Source organism: Oncorhynchus clarkii, chromosome 12 (genome assembly GCF_045791955.1).
Source record: "Oncorhynchus clarkii lewisi isolate Uvic-CL-2024 chromosome 12, UVic_Ocla_1.0, whole genome shotgun sequence".
Classification (NCBI taxonomy): Eukaryota; Metazoa; Chordata; class Actinopteri; order Salmoniformes; family Salmonidae; genus Oncorhynchus; species Oncorhynchus clarkii.
This window is the reverse complement of record NC_092158.1, coordinates 7,146,916-7,165,696: the sequence shown is the minus strand read 5'-3', so window position 1 is coordinate 7,165,696 and position 18,781 is coordinate 7,146,916. Positions and strand designations below refer to the sequence as shown.

General features: G+C 38.8%; 1 protein-coding gene and 1 long non-coding RNA gene across 16 annotated transcripts in view; one reads left to right on the top strand and one right to left on the bottom strand.

Annotated features, from left to right (window-relative positions):
• The window catches only part of LOC139422672 (uncharacterized), a 1,300,889-nt gene that overhangs the window by 1,085,661 nt on the left and 196,447 nt on the right, over window positions 1-18,781 (bottom strand). The window lies entirely within an intron of this gene.
• Window positions 1-18,781, top strand: part of LOC139422670 (transcription factor 4-like) — a 411,500-nt gene that overhangs the window by 275,595 nt on the left and 117,124 nt on the right. For 2 of the 15 annotated variants that reach the window (XM_071173868.1, XM_071173867.1), the window contains exon 1: window positions 14,853-15,075. The exons of the other annotated variants lie outside the window; for them this stretch is intronic. In XM_071173868.1, the coding sequence (XP_071029969.1) occupies window positions 15,007-15,075 (69 nt within the window). In that variant the 5' untranslated portion in view covers window positions 14,853-15,006. Of the gene's footprint in view, window positions 1-14,852; window positions 15,076-18,781 lie in introns of those variants that run through there. 15 annotated transcript variants of the gene reach the window in all.

The window sequence follows — 18,781 nt, the reverse complement described above, 5'->3', positions numbered from 1 at the left end:
ATTGTGGTGGGTCCAAGTTCTATTGTGATGGTTCCAAGTTCTATTGTGGTGGTTCCAAGTTCTATTGTGATGGTTCCAAGTTCTATTATGGTGGTTTCAAGTTCTATTTTGGTGGTACCAAGTTCTATTTTGGTGCTTCCAAGTTCTATTGTGATGGTTCCAAGTTCTATTGTGATGGTTCCAAGTTATTTTATGGTGGTTCCAAGTTCTATTAGGGTGGTTCCAAGTTCTATTATGGTGGTTCCAAGTTATATTTTGGTGGTTCCAAGTTTTATCGTGGGGGTTACAAGTTCTATTGAGATGGTTCTACATTCTATTGTGGTTGTTCCAAGTTTGATTGTGGTGGTTCCAAGTTCTACTGTGGTGGTTCCAGGTTGTTGGTGTTTTCCATTTAAATTCTGATGGTTCCAAGTTACATTGTGACAGTTCCAAGGTCTATTATGGTGGTTCCAAGTTCTATTATGATGGTTCTAAGTTATATTGTGGTGGTTCCAAGTTCTATTGTGATGGTTCCAGGTTCTAATATGGAGGTTCCACGTTCTATTGTGGTTGTTCCAAGTTCGATTGTGGTGGTTCCAAGTTCTACTGTGATGGTTCCAGGTTATATTGTGGTTGTTCCAAGTTCTATTGTGATGGTTCCAAATTATATTGTGGTGGTTCCAATTTCTATTTTGGTGGTTTCCATTTCTATTATGATGGTTCCAAGTTATATTGTGGTGGTTCCAAGTTCTATTGTGGTGGTTCCACGTTCTATTGTGGTGGTTCCAAGTTCTATTAGGATAGTTCAAAGTTATATTGTGGTGGTTCCAGTTTCTATTATGGTGGTTCCATGTTCTATTGTAATAGTTCCAAGTTCTACTGTGGTGGTTCCAAGTTATATTGTTATGGTACCAAGTTTTTTTGTGGTGGTTCCAAGTTCTATTGTGATGGTTCCAAGTTCTATTATGGTGGTTCCAAGTTCTATTGTGATGGTTCCAAGTTATATTATGGTGGTTCCAAGGTCTATTTCGGTGGTTCCAAGTTCTATTGTGATGGTTCCAATTTCTATTGTGGTGGGTCCAAGTTCTATTGTGATGGTTCCAAGTTCTATTGTGGTGGTTCCAAGTTCTATTGTGATGGTTCCAAGTTCTATTATGGTGGTTTCAAGTTCTATTTTGGTGGTACCAAGTTCTATTTTGGTGCTTCCAAGTTCTATTGTGATGGTTCCAAGTTCTATTGTGATGGTTCCAAGTTCTTTTATGGTGGTTCCAAGTTCTATTAGGGTGGTTCCAAGTTCTATTATGGTGGTTCCAAGTTATATTTTGGTGGTTCCAAGTTTTATCGTGGGGGTTACAAGTTCTATTGAGATGGTTCTACATTCTATTGTGGTTGTTCCAAGTTTGATTGTGGTGGTTCCAAGTTCTACTGTGGTGGTTCCAGGTTGTTGGTGTTTTCCATTTAAATTCTGATGGTTCCAAGTTACATTGTGACAGTTCCAAGGTCTATTATGGTGGTTCCAAGTTCTATTATGATGGTTCTAAGTTATATTGTGGTGGTTCCAAGTTCTATTGTGATGGTTCCAGGTTCTAATATGGAGGTTCCACGTTCTATTGTGGTTGTTCCAAGTTCGATTGTGGTGGTTCCAAGTTCTACTGTGATGGTTCCAGGTTATATTGTGGTTGTTCCAAGTTCTATTGTGATGGTTCCAAATTATATTGTGGTGGTTCCAATTTCTATTTTGGTGGTTTCCATTTCTATTATGATGGTTCCAAGTTATATTGTGATGGTTCCAAGTTCTATTATGGTGGTTCCGCGTTCTATTATGGTGGTTCCAGGATCTATTGTGATGGTTCCAGGTTCTATTGTGGTGGTTCCAAGTTCTATTGTGATGGTTACAGGTTATTTTATGGTGGTTCCAAGTTATATTGTGGTGTTTCCAAGTTCTATTGTGATGGTTCCAAGTTCTATTGTGGTGGTTCCAAGTTCTATTCTGGTTGTTCCAAGTTCTATTCTGATGGTTCCAAGTTATATTGGGGTGGTTCCAATTTATTTTGTGGTGGTTCCAAGTTCTATTGTGATGGTTTCAGGTTCTATTGTGGTGGTTCCAAGTTCTATTGTGATGGTTCCAAGTTCTATTGTGGTGGTTCCAAGTTCTATTCTGGTGGTTCCAAGTTCTATTGTGATGGTTCCAAGTTCTATTATGGCGGTTCCAAGGTCTATGTTGGTGGTTCCAAGTTCTATTGTGGTGGTTCCAAGTTCTATTGTGATGGTTCCAAGTTCGATTGTGGTAGTTCCAAGTTATATTGTGGTGGTTCCAAGTTCTATCATTGTTGTTCCATGTTATTTTATGGTGGTTCCAAGTTCTATTATGGTGGTTCCAAGTTATATTGTGGTGGTTCCAAGTTCTATTGTGATGGTTCCAAGTTCGATTGTGATAGTTCCAAGTTCTATTATGGTGGTTCCAAGTTCTATCATTGTGGTTCCGTGTTATTTTATGGTGCTTCCAAGTTCTATTGTGGTGGTTCCAAGTTATATTGTGGTGGTTCCAAGTTCTATTGTGGTGGTTCCACGTTCTATTGTGGTGGTTCCAAGTTCTATTAGGATAGTTCAAAGTTATATTGTGGTGGTTCCAGTTTCTATTATGGTGGTTCCATGTTCTATTGTAATAGTTCCAAGTTCTACTGTGGTGGTTCCAAGTTCTATTGTTATGGTACCAAGTTTTTTTGTGGTGGTTCCAAGTTCTATTGTGATGGTTCCAAGTTCTATTATGGTGGTTCCAAGTTCTATTGTGATGGTTCCAAGTTCTATTATGGTGGTTCCAAGGTCTATTTCGGTGGTTCCAAGTTCTATTGTGATGTTTCCAATTTCTATTGTGGTGGTTCCAAGTTCTATTGTGATGGTTCCAAGTTCTATTGTGGTGGTTCCAAGTTCTATTGTGATGGTTCCAAGTTCTATTGTGGTGGTTTCAAGTTCTATTTTGGTGGTACCAAGTTCTATTTTGGTGCTTCCAAGTTCTATTGTGATGGTTCCAAGTTCTATTGTGATGGTTCCAAGTTCTTTTATGGTGGTTCCAAGTTCTATTAGGGTGGTTCCAAGTTCTATTATGGTGGTTCCAAGTTATATTTTGGTGGTTCCAAGTTTTATCGTGGGGGTTACAAGTTCTATTGAGATGGTTCTACATTCTATTGTGGTTGTTCCAAGTTTGATTGTGGTGGTTCCAAGTTCTACTGTGGTGGTTCCAGGTTGTTGGTGTTTTCCATTTAAATTCTGATGGTTCCAAGTTACATTGTGACAGTTCCAAGGTCTATTATGGTGGTTCCAAGTTCTATTATGATGGTTCTAAGTTATATTGTGGTGGTTCCAAGTTCTATTGTGATGGTTCCAGGTTCTAATATGGAGGTTCCACGTTCTATTGTGGTTGTTCCAAGTTCGATTGTGGTGGTTCCAAGTTCTACTGTGATGGTTCCAGGTTATATTGTGGTTGTTCCAAGTTCTATTGTGATGGTTCCAAATTATATTGTGGTGGTTCCAATTTCTATTTTGGTGGTTTCCATTTCTATTATGATGGTTCCAAGTTATATTGTGATGGTTCCAAGTTCTATTATGGTGGTTCCGCGTTCTATTATGGTGGTTCCAGGATCTATTGTGATGGTTCCAGGTTCTATTGTGGTGGTTCCAAGTTCTATTGTGATGGTTACAGGTTATTTTATGGTGGTTCCAAGTTATATTGTGGTGTTTCCAAGTTCTATTGTGATGGTTCCAAGTTCTATTGTGGTGGTTCCAAGTTCTATTCTGGTTGTTCCAAGTTCTATTCTGATGGTTCCAAGTTATATTGGGGTGGTTCCAATTTATTTTGTGGTGGTTCCAAGTTCTATTGTGATGGTTTCAGGTTCTATTGTGGTGGTTCCAAGTTCTATTGTGATGTTTCCAAGTTCTATTGTGGTGGTTCCAAGTTCTATTCTGGTGGTTCCAAGTTCTATTGTGATGGTTCCAAGTTCTATTATGGTGGTTCCAAGTTCTATTGTGATGGTTCCAAGTTCGATTGTGGTAGTTCCAAGTTATATTATGGTGGTTCCAAGTTCTATCATTGTTGTTCCATGTTATTTTATGGTGGTTCCAAGTTCTATTATGGTGGTTCCAAGTTCTATTGTGGTGGTTCCAAGTTCTATTGTGATGGTTCCAAGTTCGATTGTGATAGTTCCAAGTTCTATTATGGTGGTTCCAAGTTCTATCATTGTGGTTCTGTGTTATTTTATGGTGCTTCCAAGTTCTATTGTGGTGGTTCCAAGTTATATTGTGGTGGTTCCAAGTTCTATTGTGGTGGTTCCACGTTCTATTGTGGTGGTTCCAAGTTCTATTAGGATAGTTCAAAGTTATATTGTGGTGGTTCCAGTTTCTATTATGGTGGTTCCATGTTCTATTGTAATAGTTCCAAGTTCTACTGTGGTGGTTCCAAGTTCTATTGTTATGTTACCAAGTTTTTTTGTGGTGGTTCCAAGTTCTATTGTGATGGTTCCAAGTTCTATTATGGTGGTTCCAAGTTCTGTTGTGATGGTTCCAAGTTCTATTATGGTGGTTCCAAGGTCTATTTCGGTGGTTCCAAGTTCTATTGTGATGGTTCCAATTTCTATTGTGGTGGTTCCAAGTTCTATTGTGATGGTTCCAAGTTCTATTGTGGTGGTTCCAAGTTCTATTGTGATGGTTCCAAGTTCTATTATGGTGGTTTCAAGTTCTATTTTGGTGGTACCAAGTTCTATTTTGGTGCTTCCAAGTTCTATTGTGATGGTTCCAAGTTCTATTGTGATGGTTCCAAGTTCTTTTATGGTGGTTCCAAGTTCTATTAGGGTGGTTCCAAGTTCTATTATGGTGGTTCCAAGTTATATTTTGGTGGTTCCAAGTTTTATCGTGGGGGTTACAAGTTCTATTGAGATGGTTCTACATTCTATTGTGGTTGTTCCAAGTTTGATTGTGGTGGTTCCAAGTTCTACTGTGGTGGTTCCAGGTTGTTGGTGTTTTCCATTTAAATTCTGATGGTTCCAAGTTACATTGTGACAGTTCCAAGGTCTATTATGGTGGTTCCAAGTTCTATTATGATGGTTCTAAGTTATATTGTGGTGGTTCCAAGTTCTATTGTGATGGTTCCAGGTTCTAATATGGAGGTTCCACGTTCTATTGTGGTGGTTCCAAGTTCTATTCTGGTGGTTCCAAGTTCTATTGTGATGGTTCCAAGTTCTATTATGGCGGTTCCAAGGTCTATGTTGGTGGTTCCAAGTTCTATTGTGGTGGTTCCAAGTTCTATTGTGATGGTTCCAAGTTCGATTGTGGTAGTTCCAAGTTATATTGTGGTGGTTCCAAGTTCTATCATTGTTGTTCCATGTTATTTTATGGTGGTTCCAAGTTCTATTATGGTGGTTCCAAGTTATATTGTGGTGGTTCCAAGTTCTATTGTGATGGTTCCAAGTTCGATTGTGATAGTTCCAAGTTCTATTATGGTGGTTCCAAGTTCTATCATTGTGGTTCCGTGTTATTTTATGGTGCTTCCAAGTTCTATTGTGGTGGTTCCAAGTTATATTGTGGTGGTTCCAAGTTCTATTGTGGTGGTTCCACGTTCTATTGTGGTGGTTCCAAGTTCTATTAGGATAGTTCAAAGTTATATTGTGGTGGTTCCAGTTTCTATTATGGTGGTTCCATGTTCTATTGTAATAGTTCCAAGTTCTACTGTGGTGGTTCCAAGTTCTATTGTTATGGTACCAAGTTTTTTTGTGGTGGTTCCAAGTTCTATTGTGATGGTTCCAAGTTCTATTATGGTGGTTCCAAGTTCTATTGTGATGGTTCCAAGTTCTATTATGGTGGTTCCAAGGTCTATTTCGGTGGTTCCAAGTTCTATTGTGATGTTTCCAATTTCTATTGTGGTGGTTCCAAGTTCTATTGTGATGGTTCCAAGTTCTATTGTGGTGGTTCCAAGTTCTATTGTGATGGTTCCAAGTTCTATTGTGGTGGTTTCAAGTTCTATTTTGGTGGTACCAAGTTCTATTTTGGTGCTTCCAAGTTCTATTGTGATGGTTCCAAGTTCTATTGTGATGGTTCCAAGTTCTTTTATGGTGGTTCCAAGTTCTATTAGGGTGGTTCCAAGTTCTATTATGGTGGTTCCAAGTTATATTTTGGTGGTTCCAAGTTTTATCGTGGGGGTTACAAGTTCTATTGAGATGGTTCTACATTCTATTGTGGTTGTTCCAAGTTTGATTGTGGTGGTTCCAAGTTCTACTGTGGTGGTTCCAGGTTGTTGGTGTTTTCCATTTAAATTCTGATGGTTCCAAGTTACATTGTGACAGTTCCAAGGTCTATTATGGTGGTTCCAAGTTCTATTATGATGGTTCTAAGTTATATTGTGGTGGTTCCAAGTTCTATTGTGATGGTTCCAGGTTCTAATATGGAGGTTCCACGTTCTATTGTGGTTGTTCCAAGTTCGATTGTGGTGGTTCCAAGTTCTACTGTGATGGTTCCAGGTTATATTGTGGTTGTTCCAAGTTCTATTGTGATGGTTCCAAATTATATTGTGGTGGTTCCAATTTCTATTTTGGTGGTTTCCATTTCTATTATGATGGTTCCAAGTTATATTGTGATGGTTCCAAGTTCTATTATGGTGGTTCCGCGTTCTATTATGGTGGTTCCAGGATCTATTGTGATGGTTCCAGGTTCTATTGTGGTGGTTCCAAGTTCTATTGTGATGGTTACAGGTTATTTTATGGTGGTTCCAAGTTATATTGTGGTGTTTCCAAGTTCTATTGTGATGGTTCCAAGTTCTATTGTGGTGGTTCCAAGTTCTATTCTGGTTGTTCCAAGTTCTATTCTGATGGTTCCAAGTTATATTGGGGTGGTTCCAATTTATTTTGTGGTGGTTCCAAGTTCTATTGTGATGGTTTCAGGTTCTATTGTGGTGGTTCCAAGTTCTATTGTGATGTTTCCAAGTTCTATTGTGGTGGTTCCAAGTTCTATTCTGGTGGTTCCAAGTTCTATTGTGATGGTTCCAAGTTCTATTATGGTGGTTCCAAGGTCTATGTTGGTGGTTCCAAGTTCTATTGTGGTGGTTCCAAGTTCTATTGTGATGGTTCCAAGTTCGATTGTGGTAGTTCCAAGTTATATTATGGTGGTTCCAAGTTCTATCATTGTTGTTCCATGTTATTTTATGGTGGTTCCAAGTTCTATTATGGTGGTTCCAAGTTCTATTGTGGTGGTTCCAAGTTCTATTGTGATGGTTCCAAGTTCGATTGTGATAGTTCCAAGTTCTATTATGGTGGTTCCAAGTTCTATCATTGTGGTTCCGTGTTATTTTATGGTGCTTCCAAGTTCTATTGTGGTGGTTCCAAGTTATATTGTGGTGGTTCCAAGTTCTATTGTGGTGGTTCCACGTTCTATTGTGGTGGTTCCAAGTTCTATTAGGATAGTTCAAAGTTATATTGTGGTGGTTCCAGTTTCTATTATGGTGGTTCCATGTTCTATTGTAATAGTTCCAAGTTCTACTGTGGTGGTTCCAAGTTTTTTTGTGGTGGTTCCAAGTTCTATTGTGATGGTTCCAAGTTCTATTATGGTGGTTCCAAGTTCTGTTGTGATGGTTCCAAGTTCTATTATGGTGGTTCCAAGGTCTATTTCGGTGGTTCCAAGTTCTATTGTGATGGTTCCAATTTCTATTGTGGTGGTTCCAAGTTCTATTGTGATGGTTCCAAGTTCTATTGTGGTGGTTCCAAGTTCTATTGTGATGGTTCCAAGTTCTATTATGGTGGTTTCAAGTTCTATTTTGGTGGTACCAAGTTCTATTTTGGTGCTTCCAAGTTCTATTGTGATGGTTCCAAGTTCTATTGTGATGGTTCCAAGTTCTTTTATGGTGGTTCCAAGTTCTATTAGGGTGGTTCCAAGTTCTATTATGGTGGTTCCAAGTTATATTTTGGTGGTTCCAAGTTTTATCGTGGGGGTTACAAGTTCTATTGAGATGGTTCTACATTCTATTGTGGTTGTTCCAAGTTTGATTGTAGTGGTTCCAAGTTCTACTGTGGTGGTTCCAGGTTGTTGGTGTTTTCCATTTAAATTCTGAAGGTTCCAAGTTACATTGTGACAGTTCCAAGGTCTATTATGGTGGTTCCAAGTTCTATTATGATGATTCTAAGTTATATTGTGGTGGTTCCAAGTTCTATTGTGATGGTTCCAGGTTCTAATATGGAGGTTCCACGTTCTATTGTGGTTGTTCCAAGTTCGATTGTGGTGGTTCCAAGTTCTACTGTGATGGTTCCAGGTTATATTGTGGTTGTTCCAAGTTCTATTGTGATGGTTCCAAATTATATTGTGGTGGTTCCAATTTCTATTTTGGTGGTTTCCATTTCTATTATGATGGTTCCAAGTTATATTGTGATGGTTCCAAGTTCTATTATGGTGGTTCCGCGTTCTATTATGGTGGTTCCAGGATCTATTGTGATGGTTCCAGGTTCTATTGTGATGGTTCCAAGTTCTATTGTGATGGTTACAGGTTATTTTATGGTGGTTCCAAGTTATATTGTGGTGTTTCCAAGTTCTATTGTGATGGTTCCAAGTTCTATTGTGGTGGTTCCAAGTTCTATTCTGGTTGTTCCAAGTTCTATTCTGATGGTTCCAAGTTATATTGGGGTGGTTCCAATTTATTTTGTGGTGGTTCCAAGTTCTATTGTGATGGTTTCAGGTAATATTGTGGTGGTTCCAAGTTCTATTGTGATGGTTCCAAGTTCTATTGTGGTGGTTCCAAGTTCTATTCTGGTGGTTCCAAGTTCTATTGTGAGGGTTCCAAGTTTTATTGGGGTGGTTCCAAGTTATTTTGTGGTGGTTCCAAGTTCTATTGTGATGGTTCCAGGTTCTATTGTGGTGGTTACAAATTATATTGTGATGTTTACAGGTTCTATTATGGTGGTTCCAAGTTCTCTTGTGGTGGTTCCAAGTTCTATTGTGAGGGTTCCAAGTTCTATTCTGAGGGTTCCAAGTTCTATTGTGGTGGTTCCAAGGTCTATTATGGTGGTTCCAAGTTCTATTATGATGATTCTAAGTTATATTGTGGTGGTTCCAAGTTCTATTGTGATGGTTCCAGGTTCTAATATGGAGGTTCCACGTTCTATTGTGGTTGTTCCAAGTTCGATTGTGGTGGTTCCAAGTTCTACTGTGATGGTTCCAGGTTATATTGTGGTTGTTCCAAGTTCTATTGTGATGGTTCCAAATTATATTGTGGTGGTTCCAATTTCTATTTTGGTGGTTTCCATTTCTATTATGATGGTTCCAAGTTATATTGTGATGGTTCCAAGTTCTATTATGGTGGTTCCGCGTTCTATTATGGTGGTTCCAGGATCTATTGTGATGGTTCCAGGTTCTATTGTGATGGTTCCAAGTTCTATTGTGATGATTACAGGTTATTTTATGGTGGTTCCAAGTTATATTGTGGTGTTTCCAAGTTCTATTGTGATGGTTCCAAGTTCTATTGTGGTGGTTCCAAGTTCTATTCTGGTTGTTCCAAGTTCTATTCTGATGGTTCCAAGTTATATTGGGGTGGTTCCAATTTATTTTGTGGTGGTTCCAAGTTCTATTGTGATGGTTTCAGGTAATATTGTGGTGGTTCCAAGTTCTATTGTGATGGTTCCAAGTTCTATTGTGGTGGTTCCAAGTTCTATTCTGGTGGTTCCAAGTTCTATTGTGAGGGTTCCAAGTTTTATTGGGGTGGTTCCAAGTTATTTTGTGGTGGTTCCAAGTTCTATTGTGATGGTTCCAGGTTCTATTGTGGTGGTTACAAATTATATTGTGATGTTTACAGGTTCTGTTATGGTGGTTCCAAGTTCTCTTGTGGTGGTTCCAAGTTCTATTGTGAGGGTTCCAAGTTCTATTCTGAGGGTTCCAAGTTCTATTGTGGTGGTTCCGAGTTCTATTTTGGTTATTCCAAGTTCTATTGTCATAGAGAGTGTCAAGGTCCAGGTCTGGTGTATCGCTTGTCTGTCCACTGTACACAGTGGTGGTCTGGCACACTCCTTTATGACTGTGTGGAGGGCTTTGACTGTGTGTTGACACACACACACACACACGCACGCACGCACGCACACACACACACACACACACACACACACACACACACACACACACTTCTGACGGGCTGTGTGGGTCCTTGGGAGGTTTGACTGAGCGAAGAAAGAGGCCATGTGATGCTCTTAGCATTGCTTTATCATCTATCACCTTCCAACCAACCCACCTTCTGTCTTGAGCACAGGTGCAGCCTGCCTGGACTTCTCCTGGCTCCTCTCTGGACCCTCCCTGGCTCCTCTCTCTTCCTGCTTTTCTCTTTAGAGTTTATAAAAATATTTTATTTATACGTTTTTTTTTCATCTCACAATGGTTGTCTCTCTCCTCTCTGTCTCTATCTTGCTCTCTCTCTCTCTCTCTCTCTCTTTCTCTTCCTTTCTCTCTCCCTTTCTTTCTCTCTTTATCTCTCTCTCTATCTCTCTCTCTCTTTCTCTCTCGCTCTTTCTCTTCCTTTCCCTCTCTCTCTCTCTCTCTCTCTCTCTCTCTCTCTCTTCCTCTCTCTCTATCTCTCTCGCTCTCTCCTCTCTGTCTCTCTCTCCTCTCTGTCTCTCTCCTCTCAATTCAATTCAATTTTCAATTCAATTCAAGGGCTTTATTGGCATGGGAAACATGTGTTAACATTGCCAAAGCAAGTGAGGTAGACAACATACAAAGTGAAAATATAAAGTGAAAAACAACAAAAATTAACACTAAACATTACACATACAGAGGTTTCAAAACAGTAAAGACATTACAAATGTCATATTATATATATATATACAGTGTTTTAACAATGTACAAATGGTTAAAGGACACAAGATAAAATAAATAAGCATAAATATGGGTTGTATTTACAATGGTGTGTGTTCTTCTCTCTCTCTCTCTCTCTCTCTCTCTCTCTCTCTGTCTCTGTCTCTGTCTCTCTCTCCTCTCTGTCTCTCTCTCCTCTCTGTCTCTCTCTCTCTCTCTCTCTCTCTCTCTCTCTCTCTCTCTCTCTCTGTCTCTCTTCTGTCTGTCTCTTCTGTCTGTCTCTGTCTGTCTGTCTGTCTGTCTGTCTGTCTCTCTCTCTCTCGCTCTCTCTCTCTCTCTCTCTCTCTCTCTCTCTCTCTCTCTCTCTCTCTCTCTCTCTCTCTCTCTCTCTCTCTCATCTCTGTCTCTCTCTTCTCTTCTCTCTCTCTCTCTGTCTCTCTCTCCTCTCTGTCTCTCTCTCTCTCTCTCATCAAGCTCTCATGCTGCTGCATACAGCACAATGCTGGGAGCCAGCCAGCTCACCAGACAGATGGTTCAGTTATTAGATGTGCATCATACCATTCCCTTCCTGACACTCGCTTTTTAATCAAATTAAAGCAAAAAAAGGGGGGAGTCTATTAACTGCGTTTGTATTCAAACCTATAATGGTTGTTTCTACTACTCTCTGTCTTTCTCCCTCTCTCTCTCTCGCTCTCCCTCTGTCTCTGTGTCTCTCTCACTCTCAGTCTCTCTATATTCATATTTATTATATATATATATTGTCTCTCTAGTGTTAAATTAAGTGATGGTACATGAGGTAGAGTGTGAAGACAGAGAGCTGATGGTATATGAGGTACAGTGTGAAGACAGAGAGCTGATGGTATATGAGGTACGGTGTGAAGACAGAGAGCTGATTGTATATGAGGTACGGTGTGAAGACAGAGAGCTGATGGTATATGAGGTACGGTGTGAAGACAGAGAGCTGATGGTATATGAGGTACAGTGTGAAGACAGAGAGCTGATGGTATATGAGGTACGGTGTTTATGAATGTGACTCACAACCTGGATTCGGTCTTACGTAGCAACATTTGAAATTGTGTTTTTTTACATTGGATAAAAGTAGAGACTCAGAGCTACAAAATGGTATATCGTACACTACAGTTGAGGAAACAATGAGAAAGTATTTCTGCTTTGAAAGTTGATCAACTTGTGAACTGACTTTTGAGAAAACCGTCTTTCAATGTTTTGGTATCTGGTGAAGAGCTCTTCTATGTCTCCACCCATTCAGCATGGTTCACACCCCCTTAAGCCTTAGACCACACCCATTCAGCATGGTTCACACCCTCTTAAGCTTTAGACCACACCCATTCAGCATGGTTCACACCCTCTTAAGCCTTAGACCACACCCATTCAGCATGGTTCACACCCTCTTATGCTTTAGACCACACCCATCTCTTTAAGGGTTGATCTGAGTGTTCTGTACTTCCAGACATCTAAGAGAGAGAGAGAGAGAGAGAGAGAGAGAACAGCTCACTGAACATTACTCGCCCTATCTCTCTAATCGGTGGTTTTGCGTTCAGAGCGCACACTGCACACTCTGGCCAATAAGTAGGGTTGTTTTCCAAAAGCCCTGTCCTCACAACTACAGTCAAAGCACCCAAGCTAACTGGCTAACATTGGCTAGCTACTTCCAGATACATAATGAGAGAACACCCCGCTCTGACCATTTTACTCCCCCTGGCAGAGCTGGTTAGGCTTTTGTCATGCTATCCAGAGCGTTGGTGACTGTAACTGGTGCTGCTGGCAACCATTGAGTTATGTCTTGTTTTCCGACATTTACTGACACTGGTAATATTCAATGGGTGTTGAGCGTACAAAACTGTATCAGTTATTCTGCACTCTGGCACACTACGTCGAGAGTATTTTGTTAAGAAATGTAGCTCGATAGCTAGCTAGGTAAACAATGAATCCCAACGCATGACGTAACGTTAGTTAGCGGGCCAGCCAGATAACGTTAGCTAGCTATCTAACAGTACACTTTAACTTGAAATGAAAATACTTTGTCGATATTAGACTGGAGTCTTTTGTTAAGACATGTAGCTAGCTAGCTGGCTAGCTAAACAATGGACCATAATCACAAGTCATGACGTTACTACCATGCATGAATCTGTAGGTAGCTAACCAATCAGGTTTTATGGCTGTAACTAGTCAAGCAAATGTGTCTGAGATACGAAGAATAAGATCATACACATAACGTTATAGCTAGCGACCCAGCCAGCTAACGTTAGCTAGCTAACAGTACACTTTCTGTCAAAATTATAAACGTGTAATATCTAAAAAATCTTACCAGTATTCATCATGGTTGGATGCATCTCCTGTCTGATGCCATGCATGGTTGGATGCATCTCCTGTCTGATGCCATGCATGGTTGGATGCATCTCCTGTCTGATGCCATGCATGGTTGGATGCATCTCCTGTCTGATGCCATGCATGGTTGGATGCATCTCCTGTCTGATGCCATGCATGGTTGCCTTTAGTTTGAAGATGTAATTCGGAGACACATTCTCCTTCTCCTTAGCTATCATTCTCTAATTCCACCGATTTCAAAACTCGGGTCCTCCGGAAAGTGGAGAGCATACACGTAACATTAGCTAGCGAGCCATCCAGTTAACGCTAGCGAGCTAACAGTACACTTTAACTTGACATTAGGTTTATGCAGTTTTACTACGTGAGACATTTATTTTTTTAAAGCCGCGTTCAACACGATTACCTAAACATACTGACCAGCTCCAATCGACAGACACATACTACATGGCAGACCAATCCGAACTCATCTCTCGGCATGTTCAGCCCACTCATTAGTGGTTAGAGCGTTGGACTAGTAACCGGAAGGTTGCAATTTCAAACCCCCGAGCTGACAAGGTACAAATCTGTCGTTCTGCCCCCTGAACAGGCAGTTAACCCACTGTTCCCCGGTAGGCTGTCATTGAAAATAAGAATTTGTTCTTAACTGACTTGCCTAGTTAAATAAAGGTAAAATAAAAATAAATACAAATTATCTCAGCCAATCATGGCTAGTGGGAAGGTTGCCAACTTTTTCTGTGGCTAATCCAACTAGGCTCGTAATTTAACAATTTTATTCGTATTTACATGAAAGTTCACATGTTCGAGAAGGCATTTCTCCCCCCCCCCCCCCCCCCCCCCCCCCCAAAAAAAACACATTTAAATAAACAAATAACATGTTTTACGTTCAAACAGCCCTCCTGTGAAGTCGTGACTTGCGACATTTCCTGAATCGGGTCACATATTTGGTGTGCTTCAAAGAAGCCGACCTTCGTAGCAGGACGCAGGGATCCAGATTTACTATGGAAAGATAGGTGTCAGCAGGTGTGTGTTTAAATATATATATACTGTATATATCAATTACATTATATTTCAATTTAGGGCTTTATTTGCATATATATATCTCTCTCTCTCTCTCTCTCTCTCTCTCTTTCTATATATAGATATCTCTCTCTCTCTCTCTCTCTCTCTATATATATATATATATAGAGATATATATCACTCTATCTCTCTATATATAGATATCTCTCTCTCTCTCTCTATATATATATATATATATATATATATATATCACTCTATCTCTCTATATATAGATATCTCTCTCTCTCTCTCTATCTCTCTCTCTCTATATATATATATATATATATATATATAAATCTCCCTCTATATACAGTGTATATATATGTATATATTTATGAGAGAGAGAGAAATGTATATATAGAGAGATAGAGTGATATATATATATAGAGAGAGAGAGAGAGAGAGAGAGAGAGAGAGAGATAGATGTACAGAGAGAGAGAGAGAGAGAGAGGATATAGTGTATGTGTGTGTATGTGTGTGAGTGCACGAAAAGAGAGAGAGAGCGTGTGAGAGAGGAAGGAGGAAGGGAGGGGGGAGGGCCACATGAAGAGGAAGAGTCGAGTCAATCCCCCCTCCCCTCTCTCCTCCCTCTCTCCTCTCTCCTCCCCTCCCCAATATCCCAACGTCAGAAATGGTTTCTCCCTGCTTTGTATACCCACCATGCTTGGCCTGGCCATATGGGAAAATGACACTGAAGGAATTGTTGTGAGAGAGAGAGAGAGAGAGAGAAAAAGAAAAAAGGAGAGACAAGCGAGTAAGAAGTGAAAGTTGTTAAAGATTGTTAGTGAAGAGTGGGGCAGAACGACTAATACAACCATGTATTGTGCGTACACCATCCCAGGAGTGACTGGAGGTTCCTTAATGTATTACTACAACGGAAAAGCGGTAAGTCTCCCTCTGTGTTCAACTGTAGACTGTCTATATTCTATTCTATTCTACTTCTAGGGGACATTTTTTTTTTTTTTATCAGACTCTCTTTAAGGGATAAGACAACAACAAAAAAACTCCTCACGTAATTTATCGTTGTTATTGTTAACGCTGGTCTGTTTGTTTTATCTGCTTAGAAATAAACGTAGGGACGATACCTAGACTAGTATGTTTTCCACATGTGCTGGAGAGAGAGGGACTCAGATGTTTTATACCAGCACGCTGGTCAGTCTAGTATATTAAACCTCTATATCTACGTGTTGTTAACGCTGGTCAGTCTAGTATATTAAACTTCTATATCTACGTGTTGTTAACGCTGGTCAGTCTAGTATATTAAACCTCTATATCTACATGTTGTTATCCCACGCTGGTCAGTCTAGTATATTAAACCTCTATATCTACGTGTTGTTAACGCTGGTCAGTCTAGTATATTAAACCTCTATATCTACGTGTTGTTAACGCTGGTCAGTCTAATATATTAAACCTCTATATCTACATATTGTTACATGTTGTTAAATCTATATCTACATATTGTTAACGCTGGTCAGTCTAGTATATTAAACCTCTATATCTACGTGTTGTTAACGCTGGTCAGTCTAGTATATTAAACCTCTATATCTACGTGTTGTTAACGCTGGTCAGTCTAGTATATTAAACCTCTATATCTACATGTTGTTAACGCTGGTCACCTCTATATCTACATGTTGTTAACGCTGGTCAGTCTAGTATATTAAACCTCTATATCTACGTGTTGTTAACGCTGGTCAGTCTAGTATATTAAACCTCTCTATATCTACGTGTTGTTAACGCTGGTCAGTCTAGTATATTAAACCTCTATATCTACGTGTTGTTAACGCTGGTCAGTCTAATATATTAAACCTCTATATCTACATGTTGTTATCCCACGCTGGTCAGTCTAGTATATTAAACCTCTATATCTACGTGTTGTTAACGCTGGTCAGTCTAGTATATTAAACCTCTATATCTACGTGTTGTTAACGCTGGTCAGTCTAGTATATTAAACCTTTATATCTACGTGTTGTTAACGCTGGTCAGTCTAGTATATTAAACCTCTGTATCTACATGTTGTTATCCCACGCTGGTCAGTCTAGTATATTAAACCTCTATATCTACATGTTGTTATCCCACGCTGGTCAGTCTAGTATATTAAACCTCTCTATATCTACATATTGTTAACGCTGGTCAGTCTAGTATATTAAACCTCTATATCTACATGTTGTTAACGCTGGTCAGTCTAGTATATTAAACCTCTATATCTACGTGTTGTTAACGCTGGTCAGTCTAGTATATTAAACCTCTATATCTACATGTTGTTATCCCACGCTGGTCAGTCTAGTATATTAAACCTCTCTATATCTACATATTGTTAACGCTGGTCAGTCTAGTATATTAAACCTCTATATCTACATGTTGTTAACGCTGGTCAGTCTAGTATATTAAACCTCTATATCTACGTGTTGTTAACGCTGGTCAGTCTAATATATTAAACCTCTATATCTACATGTTGTTAACGCTGGTCATCTATATCTACATGTTGTTAACGCTGGTCAGTCTAGTATATTAAACCTCTATATCTACATGTTGTTAACGCTGGTCAGTCTAGTATATTAAACCTCTATATCTACATATTGTTAACGCTGGTCAGTCTAGTATATTAAACCTCTATATCTACATGTTGTTAACGCTGGTCACCTCTATATCTACATGTTGTTAACGCTGGTCAGTCTAGTATATTAAACCTCTATATATACGTTTTGTTAACGCTGGTCAGTCTAGTATATTAAACCTCTATATCTACATATTGTTAACGCTGGTCAGTCTAGTATATTAAACCTCTCTATATCTATATATTGTTAACGCTGGTCAGTCTAGTATATTAAACCTCTCTATATCTACATGTTGTTAACACTGGTCAGTCTAGTATATTAAACCTCTCTATATCTACATATTGTTAACCCACGCTGGTCAGTCTAGTATAATAAACCTCTATATCTACATGTTGTTAACGCTGGTCAGTCTAGTATATTAAACCTCTCTATATCTACATATTGTTAACGCTGGTCAGTCTAGTATATTAAACCTCTCTATATCTACATATTGTTAACGCTGGTCAGTCTAGTATATTAAACCTCTATATCTACATGTTGTTATCCCACGCTGGTCAGTCTAGTATATTAAACCTCTCTATATCTACATATTGTTAGCGCTGGTTAGTCTAGTATATTAAACCTCTATATCTACATATTGTAATACTAATATACTAATATACTATTGTAATACTAATATACTAATATACCATTGTAATACTAATACACTAATATACTATTGTAATACTAATATACTAATATACTATTGTAATACTAATATACTAATATACCATTGTAATACTAATATACTAATATACCATTGTAATACTAATATACTAATATACCATTGTAATACTAATATACTAATATACCATTGTAATACTAATATACTAATATACTATTGTAATACTAATTTACTAATATAATGTAGATGATTCCGTTATGTTTAATAATCTTAAATGAAGTATAATGAAAATACTATTTAAGGAAGCATCGGGAACCACTAATTTGATTGAATGTAATTTTGTGAAAATCTGCTAGTGCTATTCCTGAAAGAGAGATGTGTAATGTCATAAAAGTCAGCCTATATTAAGCCTTGTTTTGTTTTTGTTTTTGTTAAAAGAATTATCGTTGTTGACATTATTGTTTGGGTTTCACGATGCTCCCAGAAATAGAGAGATATAGAGGAGAATGAAAGGTGTGTTAAGGGGGTCAGTGTATCTGTCTCTTCTCTTGACACGATGCAGCTTCTTCAGCGTTCTGATACTAATCAGTCAGGAGTAGAGAACAGCAAGCCATATCAGAGAGCAGGTAGACTAGCCTGCGCCTCGTAGAAGGCCCTCTCTCTAACACTGTCTTATCACTCGAGTTGAATCAGAAGATCACCATGTCTGTCCTGTTTCCACTCACAGTGTTCTCGACGACTGACCACAAACGTCATGTTTGTGTGAAGAAGGAATGGCGTTTTATTTCTCTTGGTGAAGCCGGGGAATTTAGTTGTGTGGATTTAATGGATACTTGCGTATTCACGTTGTGATCATCCTCCATTATTTGTCTTGTTTGCCTTTTATGGGTTATTATATATTATATTTGTTTTATAATGATGAGACATTTTAATATTGCATATTTTTGACATGTTAGGTGCTCCCATCATAATTTTAGTTTTTATTTGTGTATCTTTGTTTTTTCCAACATATATTTATATATATTTTTTAAAATTTGTATTTTTTTTTTGAGCATCATTTTTTTTTTATAGACATGAATAATTTTTTTTTAAATCCTGAAATATATATTTATACCCAACCAAAAATGGATAAGAAATGTGTTCAATATATTGAATATGAGGCCTTGGTGTTTTTCAATGTAGATAAATGCTTTGTCATGTGGGCCTGTTCAGAACTACACATGTAGCCCATTGTTGTCCCTGTTCTGAGTTTCTCACTACATACAACAGACGGACAATGTCCAACTGGCGGCTGACGTTTCTCCGCCTAGCGTACGAGTCTGTACGTTCCCGCCTGGGCCTCTTCTCTGTGCCAGGGACGAGGGTGGCGTAC